Raw genomic sequence first — 20,079 nt, 5'->3', positions numbered from 1 at the left:
AATACAAAGATGCATTTTTGGACTGGGTCTTTAAAGAGACGTGCACCAGGGGGGGAGATTGCAACCGAAAAGACTCAACAAGTTGAACATTTTAGCTTTTACTTGTAGATGGGGCGTAAACACAGACATCTTTACAAACCCAATATCATACATGTCTACCTGTTCTGTGGCTTTTAGTTTTTTTTGTTTTTTTCTACTTTAAAATATCTAATTTTGGTCAGTATTCTAGTCTAAGTGTTTGCAAAATGTCTTGTTTGTTTGCAGTCTTGTAACTGGCAGGTGTCCAATGCTCCTCTAATGGACGCTTATTTTATTTAGAAATATTAAGAAAGAAGGAAAAGTAAAAAAAAAAAAAGATCATTTCACATTTGTATGCTTTGGACATTAAATCAGCATAATAATTCATCCGAGACCTCACTGTTTGCAGAGGGAAATGTTTATGCAAAGTATGACTTTAAACAAAGCTGGCCACTTGAGGTTGAGCTCCGCATGAACAATGCAAACCACATGTGCTCGGCATCGCAATCGTCAGCGACACTCGTGGAAGGTCGCACCGCGCCGCATATGCCTGATGGGCTTTGCTTTTCAGGGATTTTCACCTTTTTTTTTTTTTTTTTTTTAAACAAAGCACGTTTATATCTGACATATCGCCCAACTTTTCTATTTTAAGCGGAGGTTCAAAAAAATGTTAGATCTCTGTCTTCCCATAATGCAACCTGACAAGATCTTTCATCCGACTCTCCAGGCTATGTCTTTCAAATCCCACGGCTCTGGTTTGGCACACAGATGTGCTTTTAAAATGTTCAATTCCAATCAAATCAGCCGCTCTCCAATTGATTTAGTCTCCTTCTGACAAGCAAAGAAAACCTATTGAGAAAAAGAAACTATATATTTTTTTCATGTTTAGACTGTTTTTTTTCATGTTTTTTCATAAAGAGTGCACACACACATGGTTTTATACTGTCCAAACATGGATTACTTCCATTTTATTTATACAGGCTTATAAAAAAAATAAGAATTTACTATTGTTAGAGACGTTTGTGCAGTTAAATGACCTTAAAAATGTTAAAGGAACCAAAGTACATCAGTATTAACACAGTTTTACCACACGCACAACAATGGTCCGTTCCATGTTTATGATGTCCATTGAGGTGGCCATACAGACCTAAAAGAATGTCAACACCGGAGCTAAAGGCCGTGTCACACTGCCACTTCGTACATTTTACACTTAATGCACGGATGTAAATTGGTCATAAATGATTATGCGTTGAAAAAGTTAGACTTTATGTTAGTTAGTTAGTCTTTATGTGAAATTTACACAGATGTATCACAAATGAACCACGTTAAAACCATAGAAGGACGGAGAAACCACGCAATCAATCAATGTAGAATATAAACTGTGTATGATTATTGCACTGTTTCTATGCAATTACTTAGTGAATTGTGCGCGAATTACCTAGTTGTAATGGGATATGTGCACCGCATAGATGATATAAAAGGTATGAGTCGGTGGTTCACGCTTTAAAAGTCCGTTAGACATATGAACGTTTGTGGAAAGCCACCACTTTGCGTTTGCATCTTGCAAAATTGCGTAAGATTTGTATAGCAATTGGGTATAAATTACGTCAAATATGCTTAATCTGCATAATTCTCAACTGACCACAAATTGTGAACAACTTAAAAACAAATTCATGTCGAGGCCTATCGACCGAAACCCTCGACAGGCATCTGTGGACGTCGTGGAATAAGAAACAATTATGAATTACATAAATCACACATGTATCACGAAAGACGGAAATATCCTACGTGGAAAATGAGCACCAAAAAAAGTGGCTGTGTGACACGGCCTTAAGGCTCCAGTGTTAAAAGGGTTGAGACCAAGTTCTGTGTCCACATTTAAAGACAGAATATTCTTATAAAACGCCGCAGACGTCATTTGGAAAAAGAAAAAATGAGATCGAGTGCAAAAAATATTCAAAAACCCCTTTGTCCCAGCCGGGGAAACATCTTCTAAATCATTCAGCAAGGTCAAAAGCCAAGGAGAGCAGCTGCATATGGAAAAGATCATTGTCAGAGTTGAACCTATCCTCCCTTCTGCTTACCGCTCCTCATCCCTCAATCATTCTTATGCCTCCAACAGCGGAGGAGTCATCCGTCTCATGCTTTCTGCCCTAAGTCTGCCGAGGCGAACAATGGGCCCGGGCCCATTTGTTTTCCACATGATTGTCATTAACAGGAAGGTTGTCAAATGTCAGGCTGTCACGTGGCCAGAAGGTTCAGGTGACTGGGTCGCGTTCGTTCCGTTTCATCGTCCTCGCGAGACTCCTAAAGCTGCAATATCTATTAACCTTCATCGCCGGTGTCGCAGGCAAATGCAAGAAGCATGTGTGGACGGGCGGGGGGGGGCGTTTTTGTTCCTCTTTTGTTCATTGAAATGACAAGTGTGATGACACAGGCTTGAAATGGATCCCGCCGAGACCGAAGAAAAGAAACAAAGTGATAAAAAAGAAGAAAATAGACAAAGGATGGTCCGGACTGATAAGGACAGGGAGGGGCATTGTGTTGGAGCGAGCCGGAAAAGGGGCGAATCTTCCTGCCCTGACCTGCTTTTCTCCTTCAGGGATGGCAACCAGGCCTGCCACAACGCTATCAGCTGTCCCTTAAGGTGCCTGCTGGGTCCTGGCGAGCCATAAGGTGATATATAGCTTTGATATAGCCTGTAATTACTGGCCACGAAGGCCACACTGCTGCAAGGGGGGAGAACGCTGAAGCTCATGAGAAAAAAAGGGGGTCGGGATTGTTTGATGCCACCTAATCCAACTCCCTCCAGGTATTGGTTTGATAGCGGGAAAGACGAGAACTCCTCGGTTCTCAAAGCACCCCATGTCCCACAGGGGAGTCGCCCGAATCCGAGCGTGTGTACACCCTATGCAAATGATGTCAACTTAATCGTCAGTAGCGCCTTTCAATTGCAGCCTCATTGACCTACATTGCCTATAGGCGACGTGTTTATCTAACGGCTTCTGTGCAGCCGCGATGCTTGAAGGCATAAAGTAGGGTGTTATTGAAAGGCATCCACTCATTTCATCCTGCCACCGCATGCTGCGCAGCAGCCTTCATTTCAAGATGCATTACAACAGCACTCACAAGCTTAGTGGCGTGCCATTACTCAGATACTGGCGGCTATTAGCTCCCACTTAAAAAGACCTTAGTGGAATCAAACTCCTCGCCGAAGGAACCCGCCGAACTACTGTCGTGGTTACACTTTTGGGTTTTGAGGGGGGCTGGGAGTCCGTGGGGGGTTAACGGCCGGGCACCCCCAACCCCCCGGACTTGGACGCCAATGGCGAGGCTTTCCAGTCACCGCTATTTATCCGGCGCCAGGAGCAGAGGCAGGTGGTGCATGCACTGGAGGGGCATGAAGGCATCAGGACAGAAAAGATGGGGCTTTATCACTGGAGTCAGATTAAGGTTTTTTACTGCCCTACCAGCCAGGTTTTACAGTCAAAACATGCTGACATTGGCTCCTGATCCACACAGATCACGTGACAATGTCACACAAGATGTCTTTGAGGGAAAATCCTAAAAAAGTATAGATATTTATTTTTGATCCTGCAGATGCAAGAAATGCTAAATTCAAACCAAAAGTGGAATTTCTTAAAGGGCAAGAAGGCCGAAATCGTCCGGAGGTGTTGACAGAATATGAAATGACTCATGCCTGCCAGCCAGACAATGGCTTCTCTATGGAGATGAAATTTCAAAGACGGATAATTAATATGTACAGTGGATGCAGGATGGCTTTATGAAATGAACTCCTGATTTTATGGATGACCTTTTAGCTTGGGTTTGCTTTAAAAAAGGGGAATAGAATCAAGCTTCACTTAAAAGTCACTGAAAATCAATATACAGTTGTATTTTTTAAAAGCAATTTCTTGTATTTAAAAAAAAAAATTATAAAGAAACTTCTTTTTGTTTTGTTTAAATAATCACTTGTATGGTTTTTTTTAATAAACCAAAATACAGATTCAAAAATGTAAAATTGACAACTTTAATACGCAAATTGCTTAATTTATTATTTATTTGCGCAATAGTTATATTATTATAAGTGATATTCATAGGCTTACTGATGATATCTCTGCTTTTAAAACGTTAACAATTTCTGTCAAAACTGACGGTTAAAAAAACTGCACCTTATAATTTTTGTAACTTTTGCAAGTTACTTACTGAGTATTACCTTTATTTTTTAAATATTCCAACTGATTGCCTAAATCAAAATTTCTAGAAAACAATCTTTTTTTTCTTTTTCTTCTAAATCAGTTTACCTAAAAGAAGGTGTTAATTCTGGACAATAATCAATATAAAAAAGTGAAATCATATGAATTATGGAATATACGGCAAGCAAAATACCTTTTTTTCCTCTTTAAGGCAAATTTATAAGAAACACATACTAAAAAAAAAGCCATAAGGGGAATACAGTGAATGCAGCCATCCTCTGTTTAGCTTTTATTTAATAATTTCAAGCACATCAGTAATCAAACAATCCACAATTCTATGTTTACTGATGGTCTTTATTGATGGGCAAAAGGCTATCTATAATTTTCTCTTTTTACAACTTTTTCTAGTTACTTGGAGAGTATTACCTTCTATTCTGCGTTTTCCATATACCTCTGTGTTGTTAGCTGCTAATTACCTGAATTAGGTCATCCCAATTCTGGTTGCCTGATTCTGGTAATCAGCAGGAGTTGGGGAGCAATAGCTAGAAAACAATCAGGAATCTCCAAAAGGATCAATTTATTTAAAAATAAAGTCTAATTCTGGACAGTAATCTATTTAAACTGAAGTCAAATATATTTTTAAAGACCCCCCCCCCCCAAAAGGCAAATTCTTAAGCACGCACACACACACCACATAGATACACTAAAGAAGGGAACGGTGAATGCAGCCATCCTCTGTGTTGTTTTTGTTTTGTAATTAGTTGTAGGAGGCTTGGAATTAAAAGGTCAAAGCAGTAAAAATCTTGCTCCAGACTTTCTATTATACAACTCTATTCCGATATATAAAAGACTGTCACACAATTGACACAATCTGACACAAATTTTCAAAGGGTTGGCACTTTCACGAATCAAAAGACACATTATCTAAACGTCACGGCCAAATCCCAGTCCCTGATTGGTCAAGGTTCAATCAGGCCAATTGATTTACTTAAAAATAAAGTCTAACTCTGGATACAGTAATCTATTTAAACAACTAAAATTATTATTTATGTATTTTCTATAAGTACGGCAAGCAAAAAAATAAAAAATTTCCTCGACGCAAATTCTTGAATATTTACACACGCAACATAAATAGATAAACTTAAGAAGCTTTCAGTAAATGCAGCCGTCCTCTGTGTTGCTTTTATTTCAAGCACATTCTTCCAAAAAGTAATCAAACAATCCACAAGCTTACCTCATTTTACTTTAATGGTTTCTGTCAAAACTGAAGTTTAAACAATTTACTCTTTTACAACTTTAGTTACTTACTTGGTGAGTATTACCTTCCTCATTATCCAAATCCCCTTGCATTGTTAGCTGCTCATTACCTGAATCAGGTAATCCCAAATCTGGTTGTCTGATTCTAGTAATCAGCAGGAGTTGGGTAGCAATAGCATGAAAACAATCTCTAGGTTTAAAAAAAAAAAAAGTTCTTTCATTGATTCTGGACAGTAGTCATCAACAAGCAAGCAAAAGATCTTTTATTTCTTCAAGGCATATTTATAAATGCCCACCACCGAAAAAACGTAAGAAGCCGTGCATTGAATGCAGCCATCCTCTGTGATGCTTTTATTTTGTCATTTCAAGCACATCCTTCCAGACAAGTAATCAAACAATCCACAATTATAAATTAGAGTGGAAACTAATACACCGAGAGCCTTGTAATTAATATTATATTGTTGTCGGGGATTTTCAGTTTTGGAGTGCGCATAAACAGTCCACGATGAACTGACAACAAAACGGGGAATGGGGGCGGGGGCGTATGAGACGATGATGAAGAAAGAATATAAGAAATATAGCTGTTAGAAAGGAAAGCATCCCAGCTGATGGAGGCTCATCAGAGATAATAAAACAGAGAGGGAAGAAGATATTATCTCCGGATTATGTCAAGAATTTGCAAGATGAGGTTCGTTTAACGGCAAGGTGATGGTGGGGGAACAAAGACATCCATCAGCACAGGTACACGCTCCCACATTAGTCTTGTTGAATCGGCCACAGTCGGCGTATTCCGGTTCATTAATAAATATAAACCCGCATCCTTCCACCCGTGCTTTGGCGCGCTCTTCATCTCAAGAAGACTTTCGCTCCGTTGAGATTAGTCATTTCTCCTCTCGTTTTCTTTTCAACACTAATGAGCTCAGCTGCAGGTGCCTAGCAACGGCTTTGACAGCTCAACAATGAAAAGGTCGGCGGGGTTGGCGTTCGTTTGTTGTGGGGACCCTCACGTGCCAACGCCGAGACACCGTTGAGGGATCCTCTCACCCCCCCATCCCCTTGTTCAGTCACCCCCACCCCGTCCTCTTGGGTACCGGCACCGCATCCATTCCCCAATCTTTCATCCACTTACTCACTTCCTGTCCCAAGACAAAGTGCTCTGGCTGTGACTCAGGTTGCAGCATCGGTTTAATGCCCCCCGCAGCAATGAGATGCAGAAAATATGTACTTCCTCATGGTGTTTTATGCTCATCGTTGCACCCGTTGATTCATTCCAGCTGGGTTTTTTTATTCTGAGTGGGCGTCTGGGAGAACAAGTGAAGCTACAGGGCGCATCAATTATCTGACAAGATGCTTAAAACTACCTTTTTTTCCCATGCAGTTGATTATCTGAACTAAAAACTAAAAAAAAAAGCTAAAAGCTAAGAGCAAATTGTTTGATAAAGCTGAAAAGGTCCATTAGTATTCTCAAAGAGGTAAATCCAATTTCCAGAGCTTTAGTTTTAACTAAAGCTCTGGAAATCAAAAGAAGAGGAACATACGTTTAGCTTTGGAAATCAAGCGAGCAGGAAAAAGTCTATGCGAGCAATTTAGATAAAGCCTGAGCCTTTAGACTGCCCAGGGGTGTTTTGACATCAAAAGAATGAGTAACCATGCAGAGATGATTCACCAGGACCTTTTATTTTTCTCTTAATGTCGCCATACGTCAACAAACGCAGCTGGAGCGGACGACATGTATACTCAAAACACACTCCCCTCGGAGTTGTACATTTTGAAAATGTGGACTTCTTAGTTAAAACTCCGAATATTGTATATGTTACCTTAATGTTAGCAATTAATTACGCGGCCAAGAGCCTCCACATGGTAAAACTATACTGGCTCTGCCCTGAAAAATAGGTCTCCACGTCCCGCTTTGAGCACAACAGGGTCATAACTCTGAAAACAAGGCGCACGTCTGCTAGAAAGCTCATCCAGCACTTTTTTTTCTCACTTTTTCGTTTCATAAATAACTTAAAACACACATTATTTTTTAAAAACACTGATTTATATCAAAAATTTTGAAATAGGCCATACGCTATAATCACACTATGCTAGTTAGCTAGCTAGCTAGCCTGCTAGCATTTGGAAATAGGATTCATGACCTAATTATAAACTATTGTAAACAATATCAATTGTGTTTTTTTTAACAAAAATTCCATAATTTAGTCATTTAAACATTTTTTCAAGGAAAAAGAGCAAGTGATGACCCACTGAAAAACTGGTTATGTTTTCATTATGTGAAAAATGTAAGGAAAACAAACTCTTCAAGAGAAGTAGCAGTGTGCTTGAATTTCATTGAACCAGTGAAAGTACTGCCATTTTGGTACTTTAGTGGAAAACCTGAAGAAAATGCAGACGAGTCCACACATTTTTAGTATTTACTTGCAGTTTCTCTCAATGCTAAAGCAGGTAAATCAGTTCTGCACACCAGTGCTGTTTATTTGCATTACTTTAGCTCCATGGGCTTGTTAAGCCTTGTAAATGCTATCCTGTGATAAAATCCACTCGGGATGCTTTCAAACTTGGAAAGGGTTTGGCTAACTTGGTATAAAAAGCTTAAGAATGCTGAAAAGCATTATATCTAGGAATGGGTACCATTTGGATTCTTTCCACTCCACACTCCGCACCAATGAAACGGTTCAGGTGCCTAAACACGGCTTGAAACGACACTTCAAAAATGAAAAGAAAAAATATTCAAGTGTGACAAAGTGACGTCACTGGATGAAGAAGAACGCTTGAATGTGCCTTCATACTTTCTCCATATGCTGCATCTGCAATTTCACACACGCTGAAGTAAATACAGTAAGTTTCACCACTAATCGCCACAACGTCTGTCTTTTTATGGAGCGTTGCAGATGCCACTCTTATCCATTAGGTCGCTGAAATTGGATCATTCGCTGTGAACTACAGCCAAAATTTTGGCATTTGATTAAAAGCCCCGCCCACTCTCATAGCCCCACCCATTCTTCTATGAGACCGTCCACAATTCGTGGAAAAGGTTTTTGATTGGATAGAATTGTACAGGAAAAGTGAAAAGAATATGAGTTTCCGAAACAAAGCTCAGACATCTGCCTTTTCATTCGGTACAGTACCAATACATGTCAGGACCGGTACCAACTCGGCACAGTTGGTACCGGTTGGTACACAGTTGATTTGGCCTGGTTTTCTTCTGCACTCTCAAGGAATACTAAATATTCTGTAAAGATCATGCGACTGCAAGAGCCTATTCTTCCTGATGGTGTTAGCTCAAACAAAACGCTAAGAGGAAAACTGGCTGCTCTAGCTAATCCTCCCACTATCGTATTTGAAGCGCTTTCATCTCCAACATTTTTTTTTAAACTTACTTAGGATCTTGTATTTGTAATTGACATAGTCTGATGTATTTTACACAGCCAAACAGTCTGCCTTCTTTCATTCTGTTGCTAAATCACGCCAAGGTTCAGTTTCATGCCTTTTCTTTTTTGGGGGGGGGTTTGCCTCAAACCGAAGTTCCTATGTGCATTCACAGTTGCTAAATGAAGAAGACAGTTAAGGAACCAACAGCTTTGGTGTCCTTCAAGTGTCTTACCATAAAAATAAAAAAAGGATATAATAAACCATTTCAAAATGATAAATAGTTTTGGTGCAACAGTTTTGCTTCTGCTTGCACCAAGAATAGAATAAATGGATGACCTGACTCAATGCAAAGACTGCGGTTGCTCAACCACGTAGATGTGCTGGCTAAAGCTAACTGGAAAAACCACTTGGAGCAGATTTCAATCAGTCAGAAGAAGACTAAACAAAGCACAGGGTCTCTGACACAAATTTAAGACAAAATATAAACATCAAAAGTCAAATTATTGTGCAAAAGTAATTTACGTCAAGAACTCACGAACAGCTTTTGGAAAGACGATGATTTCAACGGTCATAAAGCAGCCGATCATACTTACAGCTATAAATGGAAGTCAAGGAAATGCTAAATGCAACACTTAAAACTTATTTTAGGCAAATGAGTTTGTTCCCATCTAGTTAGAGTAAACCGAACTGAAGGTCTTTACCTTTGAGACATGATCTTGTACGCATCTGGAAGGTAACACCTTGTGTTCTCCATCTGTGCTGGGTCTGCATCACAGATCTTGTCGTCGGTGCGTCCATAGTTGGCGCTCTCGATCATGATGACGTCCGTGCCGGGGCAGCGCAGCTCGATGGGGTAACTCTCGCATGACAGCTCCCTCCTCACCACCGCCATGGGGATGGGTGCTCGACTGAAGGCTGCGGAAACCAAAACAAAGACTTCAGCGAATATTTTTCCTTAAAAAACCAACGAGCTGGAGGTGGTAGGGCTCTGATGTGCTTCATTTGATGCAGAAAAGGAAAAGAACAGATGGGACCGGCAGCAATATAAAAGGTTTGACGCTGAGGCATATGTGAGGTGGTTATTTACCCTCTTCTGAAGAGTTCGGGCAGATTGACGGCTGCTTATTTGGAACGGGAGGATGAGCGTTTCCACAAAGGGCCCCTTTGAAAGGCCACGAGGCGCAGAAACACAGAAGTGTGGTGCATAAACAGATACATATCTTTGTTTTCGGTTTATAATAAACTGCAGAAGTAGGGCCGTTGACCTCTGACTGAAAGATCCTAGATTTGCCCACCCATGCGTCAAAGTGTCCTTGGGCAAGACACTGAACAATTATCATGGAGGAGAAATAAGGATCACGGTTTGTGTATGGCTGAAACTCTATGACACCAAGTCTTTCATATATATTTAGAGCGAAATTTGCAATGCTTTAACATTGTTACCAAGCCTTTTCCAGCTGTAGGTATGTGCTAATATCAGGTAGCAACAGCCCATTGTGAACCCTATATGCTAAAAGCATGTTAAAGAACCCGCGTTCAATGTGTTCTTGAACACGGATCTCATGCCCGTTGAGAACGTAGCATTAGAAGTTAGACAATCGGAACGTAGTTTGTGTGGGAGTCCTATGGGCAGTTGCGCAATACCTGCCACCATGCATGCAGCATTTACTCGCAGTCAGTACTAATGACTAGAGTCATAAGTGTGTGCAACTTACAAGTACTTCATGATACACACACGCCTGACTTGGACATTTTCATGACATCCATTGTAGATGTAGCCACCCCCGTCGACAACCCTCCACGGACCCGGATAACCCAAAACACCTGTGGCACTTGTAGAGGTCAACCACTGTACGAGTGCATGTGGCTAAGGCCTTACTGGAGCTCAAGTTTTCTTGGTGTTTTCCCGGTAACTGAACAACACACAGCCACCGGGTCAGGAAGAGCTTTTGGTTTCAAGCGGAGCCAAAGTGAATTTCCAAAAAAGATAAATTCACTCTTTAGTAATGAGCCAGCGTGGCTACACCGAGCAGCGGCCGTCTGAGGGCGTTTTGCAATTTCGTCAACACTTGTTGCCAAGTACCCACGGACGTCTGTGGAGCCACAAACCGGCAAACCAGTGAGCGTGTGCGCGGCAAGGGGCACAAACATTGGCCTCGGGAGCCGGTGACTGTGGCTGTCTTTTTCTGGCTTTTATAAACATCCCTTCTATCAAGTGTCCTGGCTGAGAAAGTCACCAAAGACCAGACATGAACTAAAAACGAGAGCTTAAATATATTTGATCAAAAAAGATTTTAGGTAATTCCCAAAAAAAAAAAAACAGTGAAGCGAAATCTCTTTTGTAGGGGGAAATCAAACAACTTCAGAACAAAATCTGGTCGCCATGGCAGCCACTGTTTGCCAATTCAGATTTTCAAACATTCACTTAAACTGGAACATCTTTGGTTCCAGAGTTATGTAAACAGCACTAAAGCAAGAAAAAAAAAAATTAAAAAAGCAGAAGAAAGAAATATATAAATTCATGTCTTTTTTCTCAAAACGTATTCTGTATGTTGAGTGAAGTGGCAAATGCTTAATAATAAACTACTCCATCTAAGAAGCGTGAAGTGTCCAATTTTCTATCATTACGTTTTCTATTTTTCACCCATACAATCATCCCATTGTGTGACACAGTTATGATTCAGGTGATGGCAAAAAGCATCTTTTGTAATTCCTCTTGAAGATGTAATAAACATGGTTTCTGTCAGGGATGTGCTGGCTCCGGCGCCCCCCCCCCCCCCCCCTCCCTCCACTTTATTCAAAGTTGCATTGGCTGCTCATGTCTAATTACATATCTTAGAACGCTTACGCGCAACAACGTCAACCCCACTCTTCCTGTAATCCCACACCGACTTCCTGGAGTCAAGGCACAGTGGGGCAACGGGACCATCTGTTGCCGAGCTCTTTGTTCTACCAGCTAAAAAAAACAATAAATAAAACTCCTCGTGCATTAGGACGGTCGGCAATTGCACTGCACTTGTGTGCAGCGCCACCGTTCTCATTACTCGAGTCAGCAAGGTGCCACTTTTTATATTTCTGCTTGCAAATAAACAAAAGTGGGGAGGGGAAAAAAAGAAGACAAAAAAAGACAGGAGGGCCTTCATTATGGTGCCATTTCATTTTTGTCTCATAAATCATTCAAACCCCACAAAACACCAAAAAATGATAGCATGCACTTGCCACTGAAACATCACAGAATGGAATAATTATATCCAATATTGTGATGAAAGCCAACAATTATCTTCCTTTTACAGGGAAGAATTATTCCACCTCTTGAACAAACACTGATGTGGCTCAAATCAACCATTGCGAGCACGCACAGAAGGAGGCCAATACATTTATTTAAAGAAAAGGACAAAAAGACATAACTGACTTGACAAATTGGTTATCGATTGCCAAGCTGATCGGATCAGGAAAGCTGCCACCAAACTAGAAGAAAAGCTTTTCTCTGGAAATCTTTTTAGGTGAATAAATCTAAATTCTTTGATTTACTGTTCAGTTTTAGCAATCTGATTAACATACCTGGTCATTAAAAATCCCACTCCGATCCTCTTCTGATGTATCTCTAAATTGTTCCCAGTGGTCTTTGAATTAGGATTATGCAGTTTTTAGCCAAAATCAAAATGGTTTTCTAGGGTATTGTTTCTAAGGGACTGTAGGAGTTTATTAGTAATTAACCTGAGTTGGAGGTGAGACTGTTGGTGTTAAGTAAGCCCACCCAACTTCCCATCATCCATCTGTTTACACTCTCACAACCCCAAACTAACATTACCGGTGCAAAACTGTGTTCCGCTGTACAGTTCTGAGCCAGTCGCCAACAAGTGGATGCATCAGAATGAGGAATGTCTCCCTCTTTTTGAGCTAGGTTTTCTTTATACATGTCCTTTATCATGAGAAAAATACCACAAGAGCATGTCAAAACACCAAATACTAAATTTTTCATAAAAGTGGGTCTTTAAGAGGGCAATAATACAGGTAATATAGATAAACGCTTTTATTTTAAAAGCCATGCTGCAAAGTATTACCCTGTTTTGTTTTAATAAACTTAAACAAGCCTTCTACAACACAATTATCTTAATATATATATATATATATATATATATATATATATATATATATATATATATATATATATATATATATATATACACATATAACAACATAGAACAAAAATACATATAACAAAAATATATATAACAAGCGAGAGAGAATAATCTATAAATGTTATATCTATATATGTTATATAGATATAACATTTATTGACCTCAGTTTGTTGCCAGCAAGATTCAGGCTGGGTATCCCTTCCAAAATACAGAATTACATCTTTAAGAAATCTATGTAAACTGCTTTTAGTTGGTTAATAAAGTTGTTTTGTTACTATAAATATATGTATGTATTTATTCATGTAGTGTTTTGTTTGCTTATATTAGGAAAATGCATATAACTCTGTTTTAGCATAGCTAGAACATAAATGTTCTGAAATTTGCACAAAATCTACTTTATGTCTATTGTCACAGGTCAGGTAAAAACAAAACATAGAACTTATACTACATACATAAGCACAGGGAAAACATGACCACAAAACATGAAACTAAATAAAAGTAAACATTGAAAAAACACAGGTTCTTAAATAAAATTGATGACAATTTTTCAGCCTGTACGAGAAAAAAACACTAAAAGAACAACTGGATTTCATTAATAGATTTTTTTTTTATAAAAATATTTGTAATAGGGATTCAGTCTATAATTTGGCCTTAATAATAATGTTATGAAACTGACAGATTAGGGAAAAACTGCGGATCCAGCCTGGTTCAAAAGTCTTTGAATAATATTCATCATTTTCCAGCAGAGATGTTGGGCGACCACTCTCTGCTTGTTTCCGCGTGATTATCCCCTAAAAGAAATCCACTTTATTCTGCTGAAAACAATCCAGAGAGGTGAAACAAAGACTGACGATAAAGCATGTTGTAACTGACTGTAACACAGAAAACAGAAGCTGTAATTATGAGGACTGTGTTCTCCAGTTTAATACCTCTACATTTAAACCTATTAGGTACGACGGAGTATTAGGGCCACCAAAAAAAAAAAGTAAAATTACGAGTTTTTATCTCATAAATCTAGGAGATAAAAACTCGTAAATTTATGAGAAAAAACTTGTAATTTTACAAGATTTTAAGTCATAAGTTTATGAGAAAAAATATTAAGTGGAAGTGAGCATGCAGAGCAGCAGATGAACGCCGCGCAGCAACAGAGCAGACCGACTAAACTCAGTTGAACAGGTGAGCTGAATGAGCTTGAACGTTCCAAATATCTGGAAGCTCATTTGTTTGATTTACAATTTATTAAAGTTTTATTTATTGATGGTTGGTTTGCAGGATCCCTGCAGCCCGATGAAACCATCGGTGTCCCTGCAGCTTTCCACTTCAATCCTTTCTTCCTCCACCAAAAACAAGATCTCTACGTTTGTGTGATGCTTCCGTCTGAGGAGGAGGATCACTTGTTTGGCATTTTCAACGTTCTAATGCTAATAAAAAATAAAATAGTAGAATATTTTCATTCATCTTTGTTGTTTGGTGATATGTTTACTTCCGCATTGGTGTTCGGATCTGATGACAGGTTCATGACGTAAGGTGACAGATGAACTTCAGGGTTTGTGAATGAAAAGGAGAATAAAAGCTGCACCCAAACGTGTCTCTGAGCTCCTTATTTTAAATATGAAACTCCGCTTTACTGACACTGAACCCCGGAAAACCGGCTCCACTGACAATAATCTGATTTTGAGTCGCCAAAGGTTCAGAATCTCTTTGTTTTAAACTTATAATAAACCTGGAAATAAAGCTTCACAAAAGGCTCCACATCTTTCATCTGCAAGCCCAGATGGGTTGTTAATGAGTAAGGATCGGCGACATACATTCCTCGTCCACTGGGTTGGGGGGTGGTTCTCCATATTCGTGGATTCTGCATATTCGCGGGTGTCTATTTATATACTATGCAACTTTTATGGAACTTTTAGCCTAATTTACTTTATATATGTACTCTATTATTAAAAGAATGGAAGAAGAACTTCGTAAAAACATGAAAAAAAAATACAATTTTCTTTGGAGGAGGTCTTTGAACTGAACGAGAAAATAAATTGATAAATTCCTCCTTCATTAAAAGTTATGAATAATTTTGGAAACTCAACTTATTTAAAGTTTGTCAAAATTGTCTCCAAAAGCCCCTTATCACTATTATACAGGTGTGTCTACTAAATACTTCAACCAACTCTTTGAATGACAAAAACACCTGAAAAATCTTACTTCAGGAAATTGATACAGCATCTACCAACAAGCTAAATTGAAAATATACTAGACCTATGTTTTAATTAACGGTTTGAAAATAAATGTCATGATGTCAAACAACCATCCTGGAAAATACACAGAGCCAATCTCTGCTGACGCCAGCAACTCCAAAACGAGCATTAGGAAAATCATCCGGGAACGTGACACCGTCAACAGGAGCAGCAGCAATCCCCTAATGCCAATGAGTAAAAGTCTTGAATTACCCGGCTAGTCAACAACTGTAAGCTTAATTACATTTGTGGCCAAGGGGGCGGTGATTGATAGGGCTCATATTCCTCAGGTACCACAGCCAGCTTCCTGCCCTCCTTCAGCCGTATCGCTGTCTACCTGCATCCATTGAAAATCAAAATTAGCTCCACAAAAAGCTTCGCCTTTTTTTTTTTCTGGCTTCTGCAACTCAGACTTTGGAAGCATCTTCATATGCAGCTCATATCTCTTTTTCGGCGCTACAGATTCTCCCCGGGTAAATCTTTTGACACTGTTGAATATCAAAGAAAGCAAGCACTGCGGGTTAAGCAAACTGCAATGGCCACACTGCAAACTTCTATTACTTCTGCACCGTTACCTGCGAATGAATTAACTCACAAATGAATATTTCAAAAAATGCAATTACTCACACTAAAAGGGCAATAGAAAGGTCAGAGAGAAAAATGGTCATTTGGAAAATGTCGCTCCCCCGCAGAGCTTTAACAATCACTCCAAGGAGCGGCTCTTCTGTGTTCGGAGAGTACGTTTTCTAATGGCTGCAGTGAATACGAAGGGAAAAGAAATTTAGCTGCTAAAAAGCTTATTCTTGGGTCGGCGACACGGAGCACAGAACGCACTACCTTCCTTGGAACCACAGGCCATTGAGGCGTGGACAAAAAGGAGTGTGACATTTAAAAGCCATCACTCGCAGCAAAACAGGGACCTTTTTTTCTTTCATCTGGTAGGAAAGAAAATGGCAGGGAGAAGGAGTTAAGGTCGGCCACCACACATGGTTACATGGACCCCGGCGCATAAGCCGCTATGTCAAGGATAAATAGCTCCAGGGGGCATGTGGCAGCTTCTAATAGGAGGCACGTGCTCTAAGATCCGTATCAGGCTGGAGTGTGTAAAGTCTCAAAGCAGATTACTACACCACAATCACGAGAATCCCAAACTTTTTGATCCAGTTTGTCCATAAACAAGGAAAAAAGTTAGTGATTTTACTCTAAAAATAAAAAAGAAGGGGTGCCACTTTCTGGATAAGATGATTTAATGCGCATCAGCGAGGTCTGCATTCAAATGGACTCTGACTTCATTGAATTAATGTAAGATTGATGGAAGAAAGGGGGTTGGAGATGGCGGGGCAGCTGATTCGACAGATCAAATGTCTCGTTTTCCTCCGAGAAAAGCCGGATGGGTCCGGCCCCCAGGGCTGGTGATTAATTAGTGCACAAATCTGGACCCGGTGATTTGATTAGGCCTATGGGAGGCTGTCACACCAAGTTCTTAGTTTGCAACAAATGACAAACTAGGGGGGCGGGCATGAGGAAGACTACTGTGCGGCAAGGAAGTGGACTCTTGGCAGAAAAAATACCTTTCCCATAATAGATCGAGGATTGTGTCTCTTACAAAAGAAGTGTGTGCATATACTGTATATACCTCCATCTCCACCGGCAGCTTCGTAGCCAGCAACCCGGATCAAAATGTTTGTTTATATATACATACATATATATATATATATATATATATATATATATATATATATATATATATATATATATATATAGTAGTTATATATATACTGTGTATATATATACTGTGTATATATATATATCAAATGGACTCTGACTTCATTGAATTAATGTAAGATTGATGAAAGAAAGGGGGTTGGAGATGGCGGGGCAGCTGATTCGACAATATATATATATATATATATATATATATATATATATATATATATATATATATATATATACACACACAGTATATATATATATACAGTATATTTATATATATATACAGTATATTTATATATATATATATATATATATATACACAGTATATATATATTTTATACATATGGAGTATCATATGCTGGTTTGCGGCGCCTTCCGTCCGTGAAACCAGGGTTCGAATCCGGGCTGCTCCCTATTCCCTTCTCTGCTTCTGTTTCGGTCCCAAGCCCGGATAAATTGAGAGGGTATAATCCCCATTCATGTGAATTAAAGTCATTCTAAATGACCGACTACACACTAACATAAAAGAGCTTTGTTCGATTGGCCAACATCATAAGGGGGTACATTCTGTCGATCACATGGGCAAGGGTATGTATTTCATTTGCTAAATACTTCAAGCTGCCATGAGATTGTTTTAGTATGTTTGTAAACATTTCAAGTAACCATTTATCGCAGTTTACAACATTTTGTGATATACCTGTATCACACTGGCTGATTTTATGATATTGATACATTTTCTATTTGCTGTCCAGACAGCATATACATACATTCAAACACACACACAGTGAAGGCTTTATTTTTTTAGAACAAAATGATAAAGAATCTGTCTTATAAAGTCATGTGCGTAAAAGTTGTCAAAAGAAACGGTAAAAAAATCAAATAAAAAGTGAGACTTCACAAATTAGTCGAAAAAGTCTTTTTCCCAAAAGGATTACTGAACAAGCTCACAACTTCTGAGAGTTTGACCAACGATGTCGGGAGCACAGTTCGCATCAGTCAGTGTGACGGGATCCGGACGTGCGTCCAACGCCCCCAATGAGCCAGCCATTTGTTTCGCAAACCAACCCGCGCCTTTGAAGGTATTAATTGGTAGCACAGCACGCATTTGCAAGCTCAAGCTGAGGGGAAAGACTAATGGTGTTTTTTTTTTTTTTATTCTTTTGCATGGCAGCAATGTGCAAAGTGTCAGTCAAACTGCCCATGATGCCTGCAAGGAAATGAGCTTGTCAGCGTTAACAAATTAGCACCGAAGGACTCGGATGTAGAGTGGTAGTAATAAAGTACCTCTCCTTACGCGGACAGATTCCTCCCGGTTGGTATCCTTTTTTTCCTCCCCCCAAAATCAAGATTTTTCCACAGCATATTTCTGATGAATTTCCACATATAGCACTCCTTTCACGCACACTACTGCGCTTTCATTTTCTCCTGTAGCCACAAATCGACACAACAAAGTTCGTAAGTGTAAAAGGTAAAGATGTTGCTCACTATTAGTTAAAATAAATGCCTTCGCAAAGTGTCCTTCCAGCCACACACAGATTCAACAAATGCAAGCCACCACTCCATAAAGCCTTGATTCACGTACTTTGCAACAGAGGTGAAGAGTCTTTCCATCCAGCAGGTACTTCTATTTAATTATTCATTGCTTTAATTTATGAACTGAGTCAGCGAGGCAAGAAAATAAAGAGTGGACGGGAAACGAGACTCTCATCAAGGTCTTGTGGTACCGGAAAGAACAACAAAAAAACACCCAGTGTGAATTAAAAGTACGCCGTGAGTAAAATGCATAGAAATAAATGAACTCTGTCTTTAACTGTGGACTTAAGTTGGATGTCTACCACTTTTGCGCGCCCCCAAGCCAAACAGAAGCGTCACATTTGGAGGGCTGCTTTGTTACATGGTGCTAGCTAGAGGTGAGTCGGTGCAGCAGGCAGCTGCCGCGCCGCCGGCTCCTGACAGCGAGCTGGGGCTTTGTTCAGCTCTCATCACGTCTGACACCGTTTTGCTACTTCCTCCACTTTCATCGCCTCTACACCCCCCCCCCCCCCCCCCCTCCAGCAAACCCACCCACATTTTGCCGGCATCACTCAGGGGGAAGATCTCAGCCAAGACTAATGCACCTTGGCCCCCACCTACTGTACACAGCCTCCTAGGCTCGAATGAACACAATCCCTGTCACACAAATGCACACACAAAAGCTGCTCCCGCTGCAGACATGACTCAACAGGCCCCTTCAGTACCACATGACCTGATAGTAATTGAGGTCAAAAGGAAGAAACAACAGGCTAATTTTATTCTTATGTGAGACAAACAGGTTTTTTCCCTTCTGTTATTTATTTTTATTTTTTTACCACAGATTATCTAATGGAATTGCCTAGCAGCAGACTAAAGGCAGGAGTTCCAACAAGTTCAATAACAAACTCAAGCAATCTGTGTGGTGTAGGTGTAAAAACCCCTTGTAGAACTGACAAAAAAGAAGAAAAAGACATAAAAATTCCTGATACAACATCAAATATTCATATTCTCAAATAAAAAAAAACATTGATTTCTAACTTTACCCATCATTCTGTTTGCTGACGTACCTTTAAATGTTCATCGCATTTAAATACCCAGGAGTTCATAACACGAGTTGTGGCCGATGGTACGGAGCAATTCCGCCCCCACTTCCCTTCTATTTGCTGAGAGCTCAGAGTTGGCCCACCCAGCCGTTTTTTTTTTTTAGATCATAAATAAGCTACTTTTTCAAACTGTATTTTTTTTTTAGAAAATATTCAAGAATGCATTTTTATGCCAAATTTTCTTTATATAAATGTTTTCCATCATTGGAAAAATCCCACAAGAACATGTTGACAAAAACCAGAAACACTAAATTCCTCAGAGTGGGTCTCTTAAATACATTAAATTAAATTTTTAAAAATGTGCTGAGCTACCATAAAATTGTAAGAATATATAGCACATTATTAAAGTGTTGCATATCAGGGCAAAGCTGCTTTTTTTCCCACTGCTTCAAAAGCCGTTGGAATTACGTTGATTTCGTAAACGTTAAGGTAGTCCAAAAAATTTCTGAGCTGGAGCTCCAATGTTAAAAAGGTTGAGAAAAATATTAAAAAAATGTCAAACTTTTCGTGAAAGTTTGCATAAATAATTTGAGAAAAA

General features: G+C 39.5%; 1 protein-coding gene across 22 annotated transcripts in view; it reads right to left on the bottom strand.

Moving 5' to 3' along the window:
* The window catches only part of LOC101165348 (adhesion G protein-coupled receptor L3), a 315,230-nt gene that overhangs the window by 186,899 nt on the left and 108,252 nt on the right, over nucleotides 1-20,079 (bottom strand). For all 22 annotated transcript variants that reach the window (XM_023948942.2, XM_078936168.1, XM_078936171.1 and 19 more), the window contains one exon: nucleotides 9,545-9,758. In XM_023948942.2, the coding sequence (XP_023804710.1) occupies nucleotides 9,545-9,758 (214 nt within the window). The remainder of the gene's footprint in view (nucleotides 1-9,544; nucleotides 9,759-20,079) is intronic.

This window comes from Oryzias latipes, chromosome 18 (assembly GCF_053564925.1).
Source record: "Oryzias latipes strain Hd-rR chromosome 18, Olatipes_Hd-rR_3.1".
Taxonomy (NCBI): Eukaryota; Metazoa; Chordata; class Actinopteri; order Beloniformes; family Adrianichthyidae; genus Oryzias; species Oryzias latipes.
Note: the sequence above shows the minus strand (reverse complement) of the source record. Positions and strands in the feature narration are given on the sequence as shown.